We start from the raw sequence: 21,688 nt of genomic DNA, 5'->3' as shown, positions 1-21,688 counted from the left end.
TTAACCACAGTTGTTATTCTCTTTTTTTTTGTCCTCACAATTGTGTGTGGGGTAGTAAGAGCTAATGCTTTGCTTACCTTTTTTCTTGATTTTTTTTGCTATCTCTGTACAGCCTCTTCGTGCTGAGGATGTTGCAAAGGTGGTCAACAGCCGCAAGCTCTGGAGTGCTCATTTGCACTCTTTGAGCAGCGAAATACAAGAGATCTTTGGAACTCTTAGCTGTAAGTTTTATTTCTTCTTTCTTGCTTTTCTTTATCTTTCGGGAGTTGAAGTCGCAGCCATTACACGAAGGATTGTGTTGTCCAATATATTGAAAAAAATTTTTGTTGCTGGATCTTAGGAGTATATCACACATATTAACTCTTCCTGGTTTTCATTGTGTTTGTAAAGTACCAAATTTTTATTCTCTACATCGAAACATCAAGAGAAAAGTAAAAATCTTTTTTTTTTTGTAATTATCAGTTGAGGTGTTTAAATAGTAACATTCCCTAATGATATGAAATACAAATATTCGACAAAAACTACCATAAATATTCAACAGAACACTAAACATTTTCTCATTTCTGAAATGAGCAAAATATTAAGGTTGATGTGAAGTACATGAGGTAAGAAGAAAACATATTAATAAGGTGTTTCATAAACGTAATAATTCTCTTAATAACTGGACATTCAGCCAAATGAGTAGATTGTAATTAAGAGAAACGTGACCATACGTGGTGCACTATGATGACAGGAATGAAACGAAGGAACAGCACATGGAGTGTTCTCCTTGTTCAAAGGTCAAGTGTGAAACTTCATCATCAGACATTGATTTAAAAGGATGGAAGAAAAACATGGTAAGGCAGGCCAAATAATATTGTTTTGCCTAAATTGAGACAACAAATTTGTAGGCTGCATAAAGCTGAGGTACCTTTATTGAATGACTTTATATTAAAGTGTTTTAGTACAGTAAAACCTTGTTAAACCGTACCCATTTAAACAGTAGTTTTGTTATAAAAGTAGTAAAGTCAAATCCCTGACTCAGCGGCCATTGAACATAATGTGTTTTGTATCTGCATAAACCTTACCAGCTTATTGTATACGTATTGGTTAACACGTAGTGTTTCCACTTTTCGTCGCACAAACACGGCGGTGCTTTGTCTCCATCGGGTGGCCCGGTAGAACAACAAGCCTCAGAGATCGGAACAACGGCCTCCAAGCGCCCTGTGCGTTTGCGCGTGAAGCCACATCAACATCAACATCATTTCGGTGCCATCCCAGAGAGCGTTGTGGCGTCGTGTAAGCGAGGATAAAAAAGATTCCGGGTGCTCAGCATAAAAGGAAAATTAGACGTTGTTCGTGCTGTCGAACGTGAACCGGAGAAGTCGGCGCTGGGACGACATGGGTCTACTGCTGACTACGGTGGGTGGCATTTGGAATGGGAAGAAGTTGCTCGGCAGCGCTGCTGCAACCGCGAAGAGATGGCGGATTAGAGGTTCGACTTTTCGCCATCGTTGCCTTTGTTTTGCCGAAGTGTCGCCTAGTGACAGTGATAAGGATGACACGGAAAGCGACAGCACCGGCGATTCAGGCCCGACAGTGGCAGAAGCTGCGCGTTACGTGAGCCTTACGAATGCAATTGTTGTGATGAGAACAGCACCCCACAATGAAAAGGTGCCCCGCCACTTCTGCGACGCTACCGCACCCGTGCACGGAGAATATGCAACACCAACAAGGAATTTGCAATGCGACTGTTTGCTGAGAAGAAGGGCCTGGAAGAACTGCACTGCAGTTGTGCAACCTCTCGACCAAGGAGTTGTGAACTTTAAGTCAGGCTACCACAAGCGTGTGATCGACTGGAATCTGCTCAATATGACCATGAAGCCCGAGTCCACGATCGATTTGTACATAGTGATCGAGATGCTACAGGCTGCTTGGATGGCTGTACTGGCAAGCACGATAATTTCTTCCGGCATGCCTCATTTGGCGTCGGCAGCAGCTGTTACAGTGAAGATCTCGGTGCTGCTGCCAATGGAGGGGGCTGCAGGCAACCAAGCCTTAGCGTCGTCCGATGCTCTCCTTGATGCTGGTGTTGTGCCCGACTGCGACATCTTCTCTCACGTCAATGCTGATGTTGCGGTGACGACCGAAAAGTTAACGGAGGCGAAAATTATGCGCGCAGTGATGGGGTTGCCTAATGGCGATAGTGACGAATGTGTTGACGCAAGCCCGGAGCCTAACCCGACGTACTGACGTCCGCACAAGCGCTGGATGCAGCAAACCTGCTGCGCTGCTTCTTTGGCGCTCACGATGACGGCGAGGACGGACTCGAAAGAGCGGCTGCAGCTGAAAAAGCTATCATTCGCCTGAAGAAGACACAGCAAAAATCTGTCAAGGACTTTTTTTCTGCGAAGTGAGCCGCCAGCTAGTGTGCTGTTGATTGATCAGTTTAGCTTGAGTGAAGTAGCAATTCTTTGCTGTTCTTTTTTTTTTCGCTTGTTTTTTTGTGTGTGTGACGGCTGTTTTCTGTTCGCGTGAAGGGCTGCTGTGAGATTTAGTGGTTAGTACATCCTCTCTTGCATGCTAATTGTAAATAGAAATGGATAGTGGCTATAACGAAATAATGGTTATAACGAAGTAATTACGTCCCCCCTTCAATTTCGTTATAACGAGGTTTTACTGTATATTAGTGCTTATGCAATCATAAGTGTTCTTTTTATGTGTTTTTAATGCCACTAGGGTGAAATCATTTTGCCATGCACTTTAATCATTGGCTTTCGTACTTTGATATGCTGCTACAAAATGAACTCTGAAATAGGGTATTGTATTAGGATCATAGGGCAAACGACTCTCTAGATGCAAGACATCATAACACTGAGTTAAAAGGCAGCTATTATAATTTCCTTTCACTCTTTATTGTACCGTTGTTAGCTTGATGCAACAACAATGATTTTAGCTCCTTAGATAATTACAACTTTGTCGCATTGCTGTCGTGCACGTAAGCGTGCAATGGCAAAAAAAGAATAATCTCGTCTGAAGTAACCTGATGATCCTACTAATGTACTGTTACAGTGGCCTAGCTTGCTTAATTGAGATCTTTAAGTGTCTTCATGTCATAATAACAACAAAAGAGAAAGAGCGAGAGACGTTTGCGTGCAATTGGTTACTCAGCATGCATTAACTTGTTACTTTGCCTTCATTTATAGAAATACACTTTCTTAAATCGGTACAAGATTTGCAGTGAATGTGGTAATTATTAACTAAGACAACAGTTTTAACAGTGTAGGTGGAACGCAAGCGAAACAAAAAGCCTCAAGCAAGTGCTGAAACAGAGACTGTGTGCATACTGGCACTCCAAAAAGACTCTCCCTGACACAGGTGTCTCTGTAGAGTGCCTGTTTCGAGGGGGGCATTGTTTTGGAGTGATTGCATGTTTGGGTGTGTGGGTGTATGTGGGTGTGTTTTTTTGCACTTATAATTTGTTTTACCATAATGAGTTGTCAACTAGCCCAACAGCAAGTTCGTTCTATGCTACACACAAGGCTGGTATCACTGATGTTAGTGTGACTCGTATTGCAAACTATGGCGGAGTGGGGTGTGGCCACAACACTCCGTCTGCTTAACATCACTGTGCCGAGGTGTTAAAGTTATATTTTGAATGCCCACATAGATGCCACTACATTCTATTTTTTGCACCAGTGACACACCAAGTGCGGTTTTCCTTAGCGAGCTGCTATGTGCTCAGTCAGCGGACTCCTCATGGCACTCCACGGCGGCCACTGTATTTACGTTACGTAGCACACCGCAGCTACCTGCAACTGTAGTGCGTATGCACAGCATATGCTGTGTGCATGACAGGGCTTGAGTGCGCGCTCATATGCTCCTGTCTGGCCGTGCTACTTTGTGCGCATTGGTTTTGTTCGCCACCAGCTTGAGTGACGGATAGTAGCCACATCCAACTTATGCATTTTGAAACGTTATCAATAGCTCAATACAAAAAGATATCTGCCAAAGCGACTAACCAGGAGCAGCCCAGATTGAGCACACGCTGGCAAGCGCGCTTGTAGTGTGACCTTAAGTTTTGCGTGGTTCAAGGCTAGTTGAGTGCTCAAAACTAGTCGAAATTAGCGGGACCTGATGACTGCAACTCCGATAAGCAGGCTGATAAGCAGTTTAATTCCTACGCAGGCAGCCGTGGCCAAGCCTGAACAGACGATTGTCAGCTTCTTCCCGAAGTATATAACTATTATTGAAATTTGAAAGCAGATTTTCACTTACTTCAGCCTGTTTATTAAACTGCGTCAGTAAATATACACAGTAACAGTAAGAAGATGAGCCCTGATCCAAACACCGTTCTTGATGGATGTCAGCTATTGGCCAATAGCAGCCACGCATGGGAATCTGCTATATATTACGAAATAAAGCATTCAGAAAAGAGTGAGGAGCATGCTTCTGCTGAAAAAAAGAGCATTTGAGAAAAAGGTGACTTCTCACTTTACTTCCGAGCTCCACGCACCGCATACAACTGCAATACTTGCTGAGATGTTCATTGCAGTGTATGTTATCCACGGGCTTTGTTTTTTCATTGAGCATGAGGGGTGGTTCAGGACCCCTTTAAGTGCCATGCCCAAGCATACTTGACTGGGTGCTGATGCACAAACTGGCAGCGCCCAAGAAAGCCACATAAGACTCTTCACTCACTCTCTGCCTTGCCTGATGTAATTTGCAAACGCCAAACATCTGTTCACTTGTGTCACCATCTATGCAGAAGTTATTTAAATTAAAATTGTATGGCAGGTTTTGTCTTTCTGTGACATATAGCACAACAAAGCTCCTCAGTCAGTGTTGCTGGCATCTCTTGTTTTCCAACGTGGTGATCTGGCACATAAAGCCTGCAAGTTTCTTTAATGACGTAGAAATTGAGGAACTTCTTATGAACTTTATTACGAGGACTTTAATGTTGATTACAAGGTGTATTCTAGTGACAGTGACAAAAAAGCCATGTTGCCTGCGGAGCACTAAATATTTTAATTAATATAATTAATTAGCTTGTCCAAATTTTATTTAAATTTTCTTATGAAAGAAACTTTGGAAAATGCTTAGCAATGTGTTGGCAATAACTAGCATTTGGATTCAAAGCCTACCCGCTGTGGTGGCTTAGTGGCTATGGCATTGTGCAGCAAAGTAGAAGGTCACAGGATTAAATCCCAGCTGCAGTAGCAGCATTTCGATGGGAGTGAGAAAAAAAAAAGAGCATTGGGTGCACGTTAAAGTAACCCAGGGGGTCAAAATTTATCTATAGTCCCCCACTACAGCGTGCTTCATAATCAAATAGTGGTTTTGGCACCTAAAGCCCCAGAAGTTAATTTAATTTAATTAATTCAAATCCTGTAAGGTATTACTTTCACATAAATTGAATTTCTTGCATGTTGTAAAAACCTTTGGGATGCAGCAAGCAGGATCGCCTGAAATTCCCAGCATCCAAGTGGTTAAGAGAAGTTAAAATGACTAACAATCATACTACACAAATTTTTTTGGGGACATTTGTTTTCAGTCTTCAATTTCAATGACATTGTAGGACTTCTCCACCTATTTAGCTTTACTATGCTTATACAGCTTCTCTAGATTTTAACTGAAATCTGAAGAGTGGCTGCAAAACTTTTGATGTGAAAAGCTGGCTTTTTAATTCAATGACAGTGTTTACATTCCTGTGTAACCTTTATGTACAAGAAAGGCATGCTGACTTTGAGCTGTAGGACTCAGCTATCATTTTTCTTTTGCATGTTCAGACTCTACATGCCCAACGATACAGCAGCTTCTTCGCCGGGTGTGTGTTCAACTGTCAGACTTGGCAGCGCCATCGGCATCGGTGGTGGCACGAGCACTCCTGGATGCCTTGCATGGCTCTTTGGTGGGCCCGTGCTTTGCGGCAGGAGAAGTTCGTTGCCTCACACCACAGAACTGGCCCCCGACTTCCGGCACATTGAGCCTGCTTGACCACTTATTGTTCCTGTTGACGCATCCTCCTTTCAAGATGGCTTTGTTGCATACCTTCAAGTCAGGGTAAGCAGTCTGTATTGCATCAGTATCTGTACTGTATAAAGAGAAAATGGGTGAGGATAAGGCAAAAACAAGACTCAAGTGTGTGCCCTATGTTTGCCTTGTTTTATCGTCTAAGCGCTGTTTTCCACATTTCAAAGTTGCCAGCTTACCCAGCTTTCTGTTACCATGATTAATTTGGTATTTTTTTGTCATATAAGCAGTGTCAGAGTCCATTGAAACAAATGTGCCCTTATTCCTCAAGTGGGTAAATTATTTCTTAATATCTACAAATAAAGGTCACATGCCATTGATTGATGGTGCATTAGGTAAAATTGACTTAATAGAAAAGTCATTTTGAAGCACCACTAGACAGCCCAAACAGCAATGAATGCAATGCTGAATGCAAATTCTTCATTTGGCCAATACAGTAAAAGCTCAATATAACAAAGTTGAAGGGAAAGTTTTACTTCCTTTTTTTTAATTATCATTTTTTTATTTCATCATTAGTACAGGAGGAGGTCCTAGAGTTACAAAAAACTGTCAGGGGGACCTCCTACTTGTAATTTAACGATATAGTAAATAATACATTATGACAACGTTGCAGTGACAGACATCAGATTACACAAAGTTAATGAAGTAGATAATCAAATACAAGAAAGGCGCTTGCAATAATTGAAGTTCAAGTCAAACATAAGCAAATGAAATAGATACGGCAAATCAGTAAATAAAAATGTAGTAATTGACGCGTTAAAGAAACATAGAAATGACATATATCAAAGAACACGGGGTTAATGTAGCAGATAATTAGAAATACGCTTACAATATGCGAAGTACAATATGCTATGCAACAAAAAAACTTAATATTTGTAAGAAAAAAAATAAAGAGGACAATGTGAGATAGAGAATAAAAGCATTAGATTAGGCAAATACAGAAGCATTGAAAACTAAAATGAACTTGTATACAATATATGTTCATAGTAATGAGTCTGTAGCCACTAGTGTTGTTAGCAAATATTTCTTCGTATCTCTCTTGAAGGAAGTGTTTATTCGAGGGAGTAAAAAATTGTTACATCCAATACTTCATTATAACGGTTGTCTGGCCTCATGGCCTACATCGGCTGCAAAGGGGGAGGGGGGTGTGCTTTTAGTAATCGGTGGGTAAGCCGATGCAAAATGCCATTGTATACCACCAAAGGATCACGAAAGAGGTTTTTTTAGCGTCCAGAGGTGGGACTCCTGCGCCAATTGCGCCATTTTGATACAAATGCAAATTCATGCACCAAACTGTGCCAAAGATAGAAAATGGCCGAAATTGTGCAACCGTGTGCCTAAATGACTTCCGCATGTGTGCTCTGGCAGTGGCCGCCACGAGCAGTGAGTGGACTCGTTCTCCGAAAAAGAGTCCAGCCGTTCACATTCTGCACACCACGCCGTGACGGCTCCCGCACAGTTTCTCGTAATTTTCTCGCTTATTTCACTGGACTTTTTGGCGCTTCCGGCAAGTGACCGGTGCATGCACGACCCCTCCTACCTGTCGTTGCTGCCATCAGAACGGCCAGGCTGGTGGTATTCAGAGTTTACTAGAATACGGTTGAGTGGCCCGAGCGGTGCAGTGCTCCCTGAGGTGCAAAACAACGAAAAGTAGGCTGAAGGCGCTGCGAGCGAACTAGATATTAGGGAGGCGTGCGCTGCAGCAGGTTCAGTGAAAGGGCGTCTCTGTCCCCACGGCTGGTATAACGTAAAACTATTCCAGTGTGTCTTTATGCCCATGTGGTGAGGCCCGAGTCATTTTGATTTATCATGAAGGGCTAATGGCGGATTTGAAATAAAAGCATTCTAATAGTCTTACGTTATACCAGAAAGTTAAGCATTAGGTGCTTCAGAATTGCCCTGGTCTGCCATGTAGAAATAGCTTTAAAAAAGGAAGTCACAGTTTCGCCTGAAAGGCAAAGCATCAATTGCGATAGCAAATTAGTTGACAGCTGTACGAAGTAAGCATAGTAATTTTATCAGCGGTATAAACTTGTAAACATTCGCTTACTGTCTAAGTGAACAAGCATGGTGTCACGCGCATGCAAGCAAATGTGAACACGTCTCACACAATCACCGCGTGCATTTGCTGTCCAAATGCTGGAGTGAGGAAGCGTGGCAGAAGCAACAGGTGAATTCACTTTCGTGCTGCCTCTCGCTTCAGGACGTACTAAGCGGCGAAAACACAGCTCCTACGAAGCTATCAGCACTTGGCGCATGCACTCTGTCCCCGTCGCAGATAGCTTTCAAGATAGGGCCCGCGCAGTCATGCCATGTCGAGCAGCTGCCAGAGTAGAAAACGCCCCCACGCCCCTCCTTTTCTCTCCGTGGTGCCTTGCACACAACGAAAGACGGCGCGCATTCTCCTTGCTTTCCTTCCTTCTGCGTCCGAGATTGAGTCACCATCGTCGGCTCACCCTCACACGCTTTCGCTCGCGCATATGGCGTGCGGCAATGACATTATCACCGTGGCACTTTATATGGAGCATCACGCCTACTCCGATGGCAGAATTGCACCTGAAGTGTTCGTATAATTGCTATCGCAACAATAAAACACAGTAAAATGAGTTCTTGGGCAAGTTGGTCACTTATTGCAGGCATAACAGCAGTGCCAAAAAACACACAAAAGGGTAGTAAAGAAAGGGAAAACTGCAGCAATTGTCCGTGTCTGTCAGCGTTCCTTTCTTTTGTGTGTGTTTTTTGGCGCTGCTGTTATGCCTGCAAAACACAGTAGTTCATAACTCTGGCTTCTGCGTACGTGTTCGTATGCACTTCACCCACACTGTCGAGACATTAAAGAAAAATGTATTTATGAAAAATGTCCTGGGCTACTTTTCGGAATTTTGGACTCACTATTGCAGAATGCACGTTTTTTTTTGTGGTTGCTACCACTAATTAAAAATCTACAGGCACTACTACCAAAATTCACATGCACTGGACGGTTTCAGTATTGGGGTAATCTGCTTCAAAATTAAGCTTAAGGCATTGCTTAAGAAAGCTGCATTACAGTGCTCATGTTGGTTTATTCTGTTTCATCGTCTTTTCAAAGTGCGCTGCCATATTCCATATTCCATTATTCCTCTAAAATTCAGTTTGGCGTGCTCAGAACTGTTTCAAAATGAAATTGTATCTGCTCCTAATTGCTTCAAAATGACATTTTGACTGCTCCAAACTGCTCCAAAAGGCAGTTTTACTTGCTCCAAAAATTGCTACAAAATGACTTTGGCAGTCACACCCCTGCGTGTCTTTGTCCATGAGATGGCTGCTTTCTTTAATGCAGCTGTCAGTACTTTTAGTAGGAACTTTAGTAGGAGACTTCATGATGGGTACCAGAGTGCAGGAAAGTGTAGTAGCCAGTAGTGTTGGCAGAGTAAAGTGCGAGGTAGCAGTAGTAGGGTGTGTGTGACCACCTACTCAGCAGCATGGCCAGTTTGCCAAGTAGATGACAACTGGTATTGGTGATGTGGCTGCTGGGGCATAGAAGGTTACAAGAATTCGTGGTTTTGGCATGCGTTACATCTCAAGTCTTATTTGATGATATCGTTGCTGTGGTGTAACACATTAATGCTTAATGTGGAAAATTTTTTTCAGAGGAAAGTATGCGGACATTTTCAACTACATGCTAACATTATTCAACTTGCCCAGTGAGAAGCAGGGACACATTCAAGTCCAAGAGTGCATTCTGGTGAGTTAAGTGTATTTTCTCACAAATGTTTGCGCCTCATTTCGTGGCTGTGTTCCCACTGCAGTCATGTTACCATTTCACAAATTGTGTTTGTGGTTCCACTACAAGCTGAAGTTTTATCAAAGTAACTTTGACCTCGTGAGTGACAGACAACCCCAAATTTTATTAACCAAATGTTACTCTAATTGCTACTTTCTATTTCACCAAATATGTGTGTATACTCCTCCTGCCAAACAGGCCCTACAGATTGTGCAGGGGCAATGCCAGAATTTTTTAATCGGGGATAGAGCATGATTCCCCATTTCCGTTTTTCGGGCATGAGGTTACTCATTTTTAGTCACTGCATGTTGCTGGAAGTGGAGCCCCCCTCCTCCCCCTTCTCCTTTGGAGCTGCCCCTGAGATTGTGTGTCGTATGTAGGTATGTGCAATCACTCATGATCCATGAAGGTGCATCTCCCAGCATGTATGATTAATAAAGGGAAAATCAGACATTCACGCGTTCGTAGCAATCTCTACAAAGGAAACCCATACGGGTTCCTCGAAAGAAAAGCCTCAGAGTTGAAGAAAAATTTGTCCTGGTCCGGGGCTCGAACCCGGGACCACTGCCTTTCCGGGGTAGCCGCTCTACCATCTGAGCTAACCAGGTGGCTAGCAGATGGCAGGGCGAAGTCGATTTCCTTTGTAGCAATTGCTACGAACGGGTGGATGTCTGATTTTCCCTTTATTAATTACTTCTCTCCATCTTGCGGGTTTTCGCAAAACTACTATGTCAAACACTCGCCTTTGCTTCATGTTGACAAATTCGACTTCGCCCTGCCACCAGCTAGCCGCCTGGTTAGCTCAGATGGTAGAGCGGCTACCCTGGAAAGGCGGTGGTCCCGGGTTCGAGTCCCGGACCAGGACGAATTTTTCTTCAACTCTGAGGCTTTTCTTTCGAAGAACCCGTATGGGTTTCCTTTGTAGCAATTGCTACGAACGGGTGGATGTCTGATTTTCCCTTTATTAATTACTTCTCTCCACCTTGCGGGTTTCTGCAAAACTACTACGTCAGCATGTATGATTGTGACACAAGGCAAGCTTGAAGAACGAAAGTGCTATTTGATTTCCAGATTATTACTGCAAGTGTGACTGTTAAGTGCTCAAGTAAACTTCTGTGTTCTCCTAGCATGCCTGAGGGAGAATATACAATCGCGATGTCCTTGTATTGCAAAAACTGCATGTGTTGGTCCCTTGCTTTAAGGTTATTTCTGCAGTCTCCTTTGATGTTCCGTGCCATATTTTGTAGGTTTCATATTTTTGTTATTACGATAAAGGTGCACATATTACAATAGAGGTGTACTATTGCACTGAGTATGAGCTATAATGCACAACCACTTTGCCATATGTTTTTGCCGAGTAGATCATATTGAGCGCAATAGTACATATTTTGGTAGATGTTTTATACAAAAGGAGGTTTCATAGGCAGTGACTGTAAGGGGATGATCTCACTCTGCAGCAGTATAGTTTGTGTAATTGCGTGGTAACTAAATTGGTTAGAGCATCGCACGCATTATGCAAAGAGGTGGAGTCGCTCCCCACTTGTGGAAAGTTGTTTTTTCATCCACTTTCATTGCCATTGATTTATCATTGCTCTAATTCAATTAACAAGTGCAAGTAATTTCCCCTATGTTGTCCTTGGTGTTTTTGTTTGTTGGCTTCTCATAATATGATTAATAAAAAATCGGGCCTCTTGATTAACCCCTTTCTTCTCATATATTGTTATGTGTTGCATAAAACTTCGAACACGGGCAGCCATTTGTGTAAACAAATCTTATCAAATTTTAAAAACTGAATAATGTTTATGGTTAAGGGCCCTGTGTAGCAGAAAATACGGCGTAGGTGTCCAGCGTTCCAGCGTCGACCATCTTTTCATGAAAAATCATTCCGAACCACGTGTACTCAACCACTCTTCTATCACCAATGTTGCTCATACCTTGTCTTTCATTCTTTACAAAGTTAGTCTTCAAAATTTTGAGAATGACAGCCCACAAACAAATGTCATGGAAGAAAAAATAATAAAACACCAGCAGCACACACCTTTTATATCAGATCTTTTCAGACTGAAATAATAAAAGTGCAAAACAATAACAGGAGATCGGCCCACGCAAGAGGCCATGTTTATATCAGAAACCCTGCCTTCATGCATAGCGTTTGCCACCACCGTTTCCGAGTAAACATTACAGTTGCATAAGCTGCAGTTGCCGGAATGCATGAAAAGCAGCCAGGGGTCTTTGAATGCTATTGCGTTCCACTCTTAAAGGGCCCCTAAACCACGCAGAGGTTGAAATTTAGTTGCGGTGTTGCAGTTGTGGTTGAGTCTGCAACGAGCACGCAGCCACGAGAATTTTTCGAAATGGTGCAGTAGTAGCGGAGTTACACGTGTTTGATGATCGAAACATGCCTCTTGCTTGTTTCGCTCTTTCCTTCGCTACTTACCGTTCGTCGGCTGGTCTCCTCCTTGCCTAGTGCTCCTTCAAATGTTGTGTGACATACGTCATCGCCAACGCACTTTTCAAAAAGCTGTCCACTTCTGGTTACCACGACTCCGTGCTTCTCGGCTACTTGCTGTTGCTGCCATGCCAGCCCATGCTCCTGCAAAGCCTGCTGCTATAGAACCTGTGTTGCACGCACCTCTAGGAAAGCTTGCCAGTATAATGGATCCGTACGGTGACACACCTTGTGAAGCACCTCCACTGGAGATGAGCAGCCATTGTCGTCGCCTTTTCCAGATTGTGGCGATGATATGGGTTGGTACACTCAGCTGTTTTTGCCCACTGACTGTTAGCCCGCTCTGCGCTAATGGCATCATCAATGCGCGCAGTCACGCGTGGTGAGTACAAATACTGAGGAGAACGCTTGCTGCAGGAAGGTGACAGGAGTCGTTGCTACAGGAAACGATGACTGCATTACACAGCACCCATATTTTGCCCACGGCGTGTAGCACTGCCGCGTTTGGCATCATTGATCATGATGGCATTCTGAACTCAATGCGCGTGTATACTTGAAATGTTTAAAAAATATTGGAGGTGGTTTAGGGGCCCTTTTAAAATGAAGCTGAGTGCCCTCCAAATTTTTTTTTAGTCTGATTTTTCTTGCTATGTGCTTTTCTTCTAAACAAATGCAATTTATTGTGATGACACTTGCGCTGAGATATAGAAAGTGAGTCAGTTGTTTTTTTATATGCTCTGCTTCATTATTACAAGGCAACCCTAATTTTTTTTCTCTTCTCTGCTGCTCCTGCAGGTGTCATTGTGTTTCAACATGTGTTACTGTTGCAAGTACTATGCTTTTGATTTTGTACCTGATTATTTATTCACAAATTTGCAGACATTAATTCAAGCAATGTGTGACACAGAAATTGCACTTGCACCCGTTGAGGGTGCCTTGCCTGGCTCAACAGAGATGGTAAGCACGAGTAATGACATCAAGTTATGGATTAGTGTCATTTAGTGTGTAGCTCTAGAAGGGCTTAATAGAAGTGGAAGCTGAGTAAGCTGATAGGCTTCAGTGTTATGGTTTAACAGTGTGGCCAAGACAAATTCCTCATGTGTGTCGCACTGTTTACTCTAGGAGTGCATTGGCACGCCAACAGTGATTGTTTTTTTTCTCCTTGGGGTCACATGGAAACTGATCCTGTCATGAAGGGCTCAAACAGTTGACTGAGTGAAATTCTGCACCTAATAGTCAATCCGCCTTTTTCATAGTGCAACGGCGCATGTGCCCTACCCTAGCGGATTAGCCGCAAAACGTTTTGGAAAGGTTGCGTGCGTCGCCGTGCACTGAAAAGTCCCCCGAGGGAAAGAAAAATTAAAATATTTTAAATAAAATAAAATAAAGAATAAGCGCACGGACGCGCACTGCTGCAAACACTCGTGCCATGTACCGCGTTGAAACTCCACTGGTAGCTCGAAGTCGTTGCGGTGCGGAAAATGTGCATAACGTAAGACTGCAACTCCACTTTAAAACAGAAAGTAGCCATGGCTTCGTCCGAGTGGTTTGGACTGGACTCTGAGCCAGGTAGTTGCTGCCTTTGATTGATGGCTAGTAAATTTGATGAAAAGCCCGTGCCTTACACTTGGGGGACACTTAAAAACAACACGTTGCTGATAAACTCTTCTTGAAGCGCCGGCCTTCATTTGCTGGTGTTGGCAGCACATACCTGACTTCACGAGCTCGTTTAAGGTGCGGTCACACTGGGTCGATATGAGACCGAGAAGATGCTCTCATCAACAATTGACTGACTATTCGGTACAGTGCGTCACTGAAAGCATATTATTGTACCAGGCTGACAATGACGCAACCGACAAGTGGGAGTTGTCATAGTGCGACGGGCCTTCTTGTTGATGGCACCGACAAAATCAGCGTGCCGACCATCGTTCGACTGAACCCTGTGTGATTGGCCATCGACCTGACAACGCGATAGCGACAGTGCCTTCGCTTGTATATATAATGAATCGCGTTAACAATGAGTCAAATAGTGCCTACCAAGTTGAAAAGCACAAGCTTCAACCCTATCAAGCCGTGCACATGAAGTTTGAGTCAATTTTGATCCTGTTTAGCGAGGGTTAAGTCTGGCACCGTCCTGTTCGTGCACCTGGTACCGGCGGACTTGAACTGAAATGTAAGCAATTAGGACGAAGGAAACCGCTTTTATAGTTCATTCGTGACCCTATAGCGATTTGAGATCAACTACAACTTTGCACGGCGCGTACACAATAAGCGGCAAGCGGCGACACAGCGCTGTGCCAACATCTGTACATCACCGCACCCGGCTGATGGTCGCATTCGCTACCTAGATGGGTGGGCCTGTATGTGTTGTTATGCTAACATATTTCTCAATTCCAGAGATGTACTGTTTACCTCTGCGTCAAACAGGAAACAAGAGCCAGTGCATTCGATATGCAGCAGCATAAACAACCGTCTCGCTCAGTTTTAACAACGGTGTCAGGATGGCATCCGTGTTTCTGCGAAAGAACACAGCCTAATTGTGAGAACTTAATTTATGTGAGCACAGCTTTCTCTAATAATGTTTTATTGCATGCGCAGACTGTAAGTATGAAGGAGTTAAAGAAAAACGAGAATCAGAAATAAATAAGCAGCCCGTAATATATGTATCTGGATCACAGTTGCCGTTGTTTAAGTTGTTTGGCCGCTCATATTGACACGTCTCCGGGTGGAACAACATGGCACATATGCACAGATGTGTTTGTTTTGCTATGTTTTGACATTATTTCAGATCAGTGGTGCACCTTTTCCACTATATTTGACGTTATAACAACGATCTGTGTCTGTAGATGTCAGTGTAAACAAGTGCGCTGCTTTGATAAATCTGGCGGCGAAGGCTGCGCTTGAAGACTTCTTGAATATGCAAAATGCCTAAATAATGTTTAAAAAGAATACAAAAGGCGAGCTCCAAGTGTAGAAGTCAGCGATAACGAACTCCAAGGCAGCCGCGTCGGCAAACGAAACTCTGCATGCCTTTATCGGCCGCACTGTTTGCACAACAGCGCACTCAGGCCTGCTCACCCAATAGTCATTGAGTGCTTCATGGCTTCCAGGAACGATATTGTGCATCTAAGAATCTATTAATATTGTTTGGCGATCCACGAAACGCAAAAGTGACGCACACTCAATGTGGGTGCAGGTACACAAATCAACCGGCGAAAGCACCGGCACCCTTCCAAGACATTTCCAGCGGTGTGCAGCAGAGGGCAGCACAGGAAAATGAAAAAAGCAGATTGGTGTATAGCTTTGAACTCTCTATACCATATTTTGTAACCAGGCTTTGCAAGTGTGGGACTAAGGTGATCAAAACACCAGTGAAACTACTTAATCAACAGTAAAACCATTAAGTAAATTACTATTCCTGTAATTTCATTTGGCTTTGAGAGTACTTGAAATAGATGAAGAAATATTTCACAAAACCAGTTTTGAAAACTAAGCAAATGAGCAAGGAAGAGTACCCTTTTGTGAGAACAAGGGATAGTGGCTTGTATAAGACTGTTGGCAGGCATATCTCAGTAGAGCATGCAACATTCATCCATAATCTGCTGTGCAAAAGGGACGTAGCCACAGTGTTTGTTGACTTTCTGGCATGGTGCATAGAATACTTATTAGATCACTGACAAAAGTGGGTTTGTTAACCTAAAGGCACACAACAACATGATTCACATGGCTTGCAGACTAAGGCTCTGGCATGACCAATTGACTCAGTGGAGATGTGATACAATGAAAAAGTGCTTTGTAGCTGAGATTTGGTTCAGAGCTCAGGGAGGCCTACAGTGGTGGCTGAAGTGTTATATTGCTGTCAACTCCATACATATGGCACAAATTTCTCGAGAACGCCACAAATAATTAATTACATCACCTTTCATGCGACCCATTCTGAATGTGTGCCAAGTACAGTGCAGCTTCAGATGAGAAAAAGGGGACTGTTGAATGAACATCATTCAAAGTGGAGGTGACTGCGATGTTTTATCACAAACAACTAGGGGTGTGCGAATACTCTAATATCATGGAATCTCATCAAATAGCGATCGTTCAAATAATTCAAGTCTCAAATCGAATGTCTACTCTTCGATTGCGTCGAATGTTTGATATATTCGATGGAGAGAACCTGCACAGCGCCGCATCTCACGTGCACCACCTAACCTCCCATGCTTGATGTGGTGCAAGTGAGCACCTCACTCCATTGTTTTCGGCTTAAAAGGAGCACCGAGTGTCCTGTCAAGTTGGAGAAGCAGTGAACTATGCCGATCGGCACACTTACCCATCTAGCTACCGTAGGGATGGCAACAGTGCTCACGGCCTCCATATTTGTGTTGCACTGTACGGCGGCCTCCAGTTCCCTACGCCGTTTGTTGACTCGCATCAATCTCTTTTTTTAGAGCCTCGAGAGTCTAGCTTTGAATTTACAGGGCAAGAGCGAAAGTGTCATCTGACTATGTAGTTAACTGACCGCCTCCCAGCTGCATACATTTCTGCTAATGGGGGGGAGGTGTCATGCATAATTGCCGTGATTCTTCCAATTTAATAATCTTTGATGGTTGGCAAATCACGCCAAACCTTATAAATTGATAATGAAACAGTGCCTGCTCTTTACTGGTGCCGTCGACTCACACAGCACCAGCGATGGCTACATGCGAGCGATGGCATCGCACGGTCCGCATTTTTATCTGTCGCGAAGATTGGCCTTACAATAACCCACCTGTTGTAACAATGGTAAAGCCCTTCTATGTTTTAGAGGAAAGCTGGAAAGCAAAAGTTAGTTAGAAACAAAGGATTGCCATAAAACACGGCTCTACTATTAAACTGAGAACCTCTGGTATTCAAATAATAGAAACGAACATCAAAAATTGTTTAGCTTCCGAGAGAAAAGAAGCACTTGATTCTATTCAACAGATATTCTATTGATAAAAAAATATTTTTCATGCCTTCATATACTAGAACTCAGCTGTCATCAGTGCTGGCATACTAATTTAGAGTTTGCTTTTATAAAAGTAGATTATCCTGTATATCTTGATTTCTATGTACCTAAGTTACTGATGTCTTGGTACATTCTTGTTATGCAATGCTAGAAGATTCCCATGCATGTGCAGCACTGTGTTTTCTTGTCCAAAATTTTTAAGCATAACATACTTTGAAAAAAATTTTATATTCAATTTGATATTTGGCATTTCTTTCATGATTAAATTTAACATTCAATTCAAAATATACTATTTGGTGGTCGCACACCCATAAAAACAACTTAAGAGTGCACTAGTCATGCTGATGCCGTGGTTGACAGCCGTACAATGATCGTTGTCACCGGAAACTGTCATAGTGGCACTTCCAATTGTGCACTTTTTGAAATGCAGGAACCCACTATCCCTTCTTGTTCCGTCGAGTGCTGAATGTACTCTGCTTTCGGCAGCAGTCATAGTGTATGCGTATGCATCAATTGTTTCTGGTAGGACAAGTCCACCACATCAGGTTTTGGGAAGGCATGTTGCACTTGGCGTGCATTTTCAGGTGGTTGCATTAAAATGCAACCTAGTTTATTGTACTCTTGAGTAATTCAGGCTCCATGGCATAATTACTGGGTAGACAGCTATCCAATAAAGAAATAAAAACAATGCGAAAATTTTTTCTCAGTACTTTAAGTTTATAAAACCAGTGGTGGTGCGGCGAAGCTGTCCAAATTATCGGTAAATGACTTAATTACATCACTTCATATAGTCATATTAACTGCATGTCAGTTTCGTACTTATTTACACCATATTTTGACTGTACGTACTGTATTTGTGTGCACATTTCTGGCTGTGTTTCAGTGCGAGCATTTGCAAGACATAGCACTTTACTTTGCACCTTGTTCTTGTCATTTGTTTTGAACACTCACAATAATGCTTATGTGCTGTGGTTTCTTTAGGTACCTGAAGCTTCAAAAAGTAATAGTGATGAGAAGCCAGATCTTAACCAGGCATTGAAAAGGGTGAGCCATTAACATTTCTAGTTTTTTTCACCTTCTTTCCTTTTAGGATTGTCGTTTTTTAAAGTCTGCTTTGTTTTCCCTGTCAGCACTACAGCCAGGTGCTGTTTTGCTGCTCTATACCCACTTCAACAGAAGATAGTGCCCCAAGTGGCAGTTGAGTGAACTAGTGTGCTGCAGATGTGACTAGCTTCACAGCTTTGCACATAGTCTGATACACCATTGGTAGGAAGCTTGGGGCTGGTACAGCTCTACTTACTTGCTTCCTTCGTTCTCGACAAATGCACATTAAAAGCACAATTCATAAATCATGGAATTGCGTTTATCTATATGCAACATGTATTTTTATAATTGGAATGCAGAGCTTCTTGTATGGATTAACTACAACTTTGTTGCGTCCGCAAGTTTCAGCCATGCTTGCAGAGAACTCTTAAAGACACTAACTGTGCCGCTCTCCATGAAAAGATGTGTTTGTGTTGGCTGCTGTTACATTTATTAAAAATAGCAACAAGCATGAAGACACATGCAGAGGGTGGCTAACAGGGCAAGTTGAATAAAACATGATGTTGTGTCAGTTAATACATTGTCGAATAAAAGTATGAATATGAGATGCGGACAAGAAAGACAAGACAGGTACAATTTCAACTTGCTGTAAGTGAAGTTGTTACACATGATCAGTCCAAATTAGCAACCTCATTACAGAGTACATTTAGAGTTTTAAGGTGAAAGCCTTAAAAGATAATCATGACAGTGTAAACATTAACTACACAGTCCATTGTTCTTATTCTAATACAGAGTCCACAGGGGTCCTTGAAGTCCTTGAATGAGAAATTGCTGTCTTCAAGGCTTTGGAAGCCCTTAAGTTTCACAAAGTGCTTAAAGCTTTGTGGTTTTTAATTGTGTATTTGACCATGAGGTTTATGCAAGCCAAGCATCAAGTCAGTCCAATCCATTTAGCACTTTATGGTAGGAAGCAGCCACCTTGTTTGGTAGGGAACCACCTGGTGATGGTTTATACAAAAAAGACTTAGTGAACACTTTTTCGTCTTTCTTTTTCATTCTAAATAGATTAAAAAGAAATTGGGCAGAAACCACACCGGCAATAATTAAAGCCACCACTGCTACTGTTTTGATTACCTCGCCACCTTGAACCGGCACTTGGACGCAGATCCGCTGGCATCCGTAGCTACTACTGCGGCAACGCTAGGCCTAGCTGCTTCGACTTTCGCTATCAAGCTTCTTGCCGTTGGGTGCCGTGTTTTTCATTGAAATAATTCACCGCTGTCAGCAATGGCACTAATTCCACCTTTGTGGTCTTCGCGATTGGCTTCGAAGCTCAGAAAGCATGTTGCGTTGCATAATGCCGCTTCCGAAAAGTCAGCTTTGCCTCTATACAAAAATGTTACTTGGTAAAGCATACCAAAAGTATTGCAGTGAAGCATAACAAGCATGGGAAGGGGCTATTGCCATGGGACACAGTATGTATTCCTTAATTATACACGCATGCACCCGGTATCTCCTGTCACAGTATGAGCACCGATATGCCTAATACCTGTATTGCCAGGCCTTCAGCCCTTTTTCGAACGTGCCTGTGGCGGATTCAGCCCTTGAGGGCAGTAAAAGACATTCATTAATTTTTTCCAACTGGCCGATTTTTTGGACGTTTTTGTGGCCCCTAGGCAGTTCGAAAAATCAGATGTTGACTGTACGACTCACCAAGAAGGTGCTTCAAATGGTTCGCGGGGCAAACAAGCTGCGGAAGGAGGACGAGAACAGAAAGGACCTACGTATTGAGGAATTAATGGGAAAGGAAGCGTGCTACCGCCGTCTTGAAGGAACTTGAGCTCAAAAAACAAAGTGTTGGCTGATGCCAAGATGGAAGTGTCCCTCATCCAAACCAAACTAAACTCTTTAAAGCAGTGAAACAACAGTGAGGCATCGTGCACAGGCTGAGAGTATGTCAGGACAGCTGAGGTTGACTTATGAGCTGTTAAAAGAGTATCTCAATTGTGACAAAGTTCGGGCCTCATACCGCTGAGCTTGCTATCAGTTGATAGAAATAGCTCATGTTCGAAAATATTTTCTTCTGTATGCATCTCCTTTTTATTCGTATTTGAGAATGTCTGTCTCGATGTGCAATTTTTTTTCGAAGACATTTTATTTCCTGTGCATTTTACTAACCCCACCCTTCTATTCTCTTTTGAATAAAATAAACACTACTCCTTATTATTTAAATTGGATTAAGTCATCTTTTTAAAATAATTTATTTCATATGCTTACTATAGAGTGACAGCATCAGGCGGCATGGTTTCAGCCCGTCTTGACATAAAACAGTTCTGCATCACTCGGGGAATTTCGCAAAGTAACTGAGGGAAAACCTGAAAACTCTGGGAATTTGGACATGTCAACTTGGTAGACACCCTGGCAGCAGACGAGTGGACTGGCTGCAGCGCATCAGACAGTTGCTATCCGATTGGTCCCAGATTTGCGCGTTTGTGGCCGTCACTTTGCACTGGCAAATTACTACCATAATAGCATTTTGCGAGTCCGGTATTCAGGTAAATGCAAGCGCAAGGGGACAGGGCCTGGCTGTTTGACCATGCCGTTTCACAGGATGAGCCAAAGCCCATGTGAATGGTCTGCATGGTGCAGCCACTTAACGGCACAGAGCTCAACCACACACAGTAGCAGTAACGAAATGTATTCTTCTTTGCTGCTGGTGTAAATTTTTCGTAGGAGTGTAATTACTAACACATTGTTTTTCTAATGTTGAAAATGTTTTACACTTGGTTAGAGGACTATTAGTGCTTTGTTTGGCTGGTTAAGCTCTCCGCCAACAGGTGACTACACCGTGCAGACCAATCAGGCCGCTCACGTACGTCTATGCTAAAGTTCCTTCATCAGCTTGAGTTTATGCCTCCATGCATTCGTTGAAACGCCCAGCTCGCCTGTGGTTAATGGAATACCAAACACGTTCGGCGCTGCGACAGAATGTTCGCAACGCACGCTGCTTCTATAGCTCTCGCTTGGGTACGACTGCTAAGCAGCTGGCGGAAAATTTGAAGAGGCTTTGCGTGCTCGCTCCTAGAGAACCGGAAATCAACGACACGACGTGCCATCATGACTCAGAGCCAGAGAAGGTGGAGCTCAGCCGCGGTAACTTGGCAAATGAGTTGAGGAGAAAATGCATCACGATGGAAGAGTGTGACTTGTAATCATCCGTAGCCCTCTTATTATGAGACACTTCACACAGATTGTGGTGCAGATTATTAACTTTAGCTGTACCCTATTCGTCTACAAAATTTGTTCGAACCGTTTCAGGGGCCCTTTAATAGTGTGCATCCCTATGCAGAATGTCTCTGTGCATTGCAACTGGGTGGTTTCCAATGATACGCACAAATTTGAGATGAATGGTATGAATATGTGTGTGAAACATGGGGCCATA

At 43.0% G+C, this 21,688-nt stretch overlaps 1 protein-coding gene across 5 annotated transcripts in view; it reads left to right on the top strand.

Moving 5' to 3' along the window:
- The window catches only part of vir (VIR_N domain-containing protein), a 338,801-nt gene that overhangs the window by 222,974 nt on the left and 94,139 nt on the right, over positions 1 to 21,688 (top strand). For all 5 annotated transcript variants that reach the window (XM_065439604.1, XM_065439605.1, XM_065439603.1 and 2 more), the window contains 5 exons: positions 113 to 221; positions 5,769 to 6,042; positions 9,643 to 9,736; positions 13,104 to 13,181; positions 18,184 to 18,246. In XM_065439604.1, coding sequence (XP_065295676.1) covers positions 113 to 221; positions 5,769 to 6,042; positions 9,643 to 9,736; positions 13,104 to 13,181; positions 18,184 to 18,246 — 618 coding nt within the window. The remainder of the gene's footprint in view (positions 1 to 112; positions 222 to 5,768; positions 6,043 to 9,642; positions 9,737 to 13,103; positions 13,182 to 18,183; positions 18,247 to 21,688) is intronic.

The sequence above is a fragment of the Dermacentor albipictus genome, chromosome 1 (genome assembly GCF_038994185.2).
Source record: "Dermacentor albipictus isolate Rhodes 1998 colony chromosome 1, USDA_Dalb.pri_finalv2, whole genome shotgun sequence".
Classification (NCBI taxonomy): Eukaryota; Metazoa; Arthropoda; class Arachnida; order Ixodida; family Ixodidae; genus Dermacentor; species Dermacentor albipictus.
This window is presented reverse-complemented; position numbering and strand designations above follow the sequence as displayed.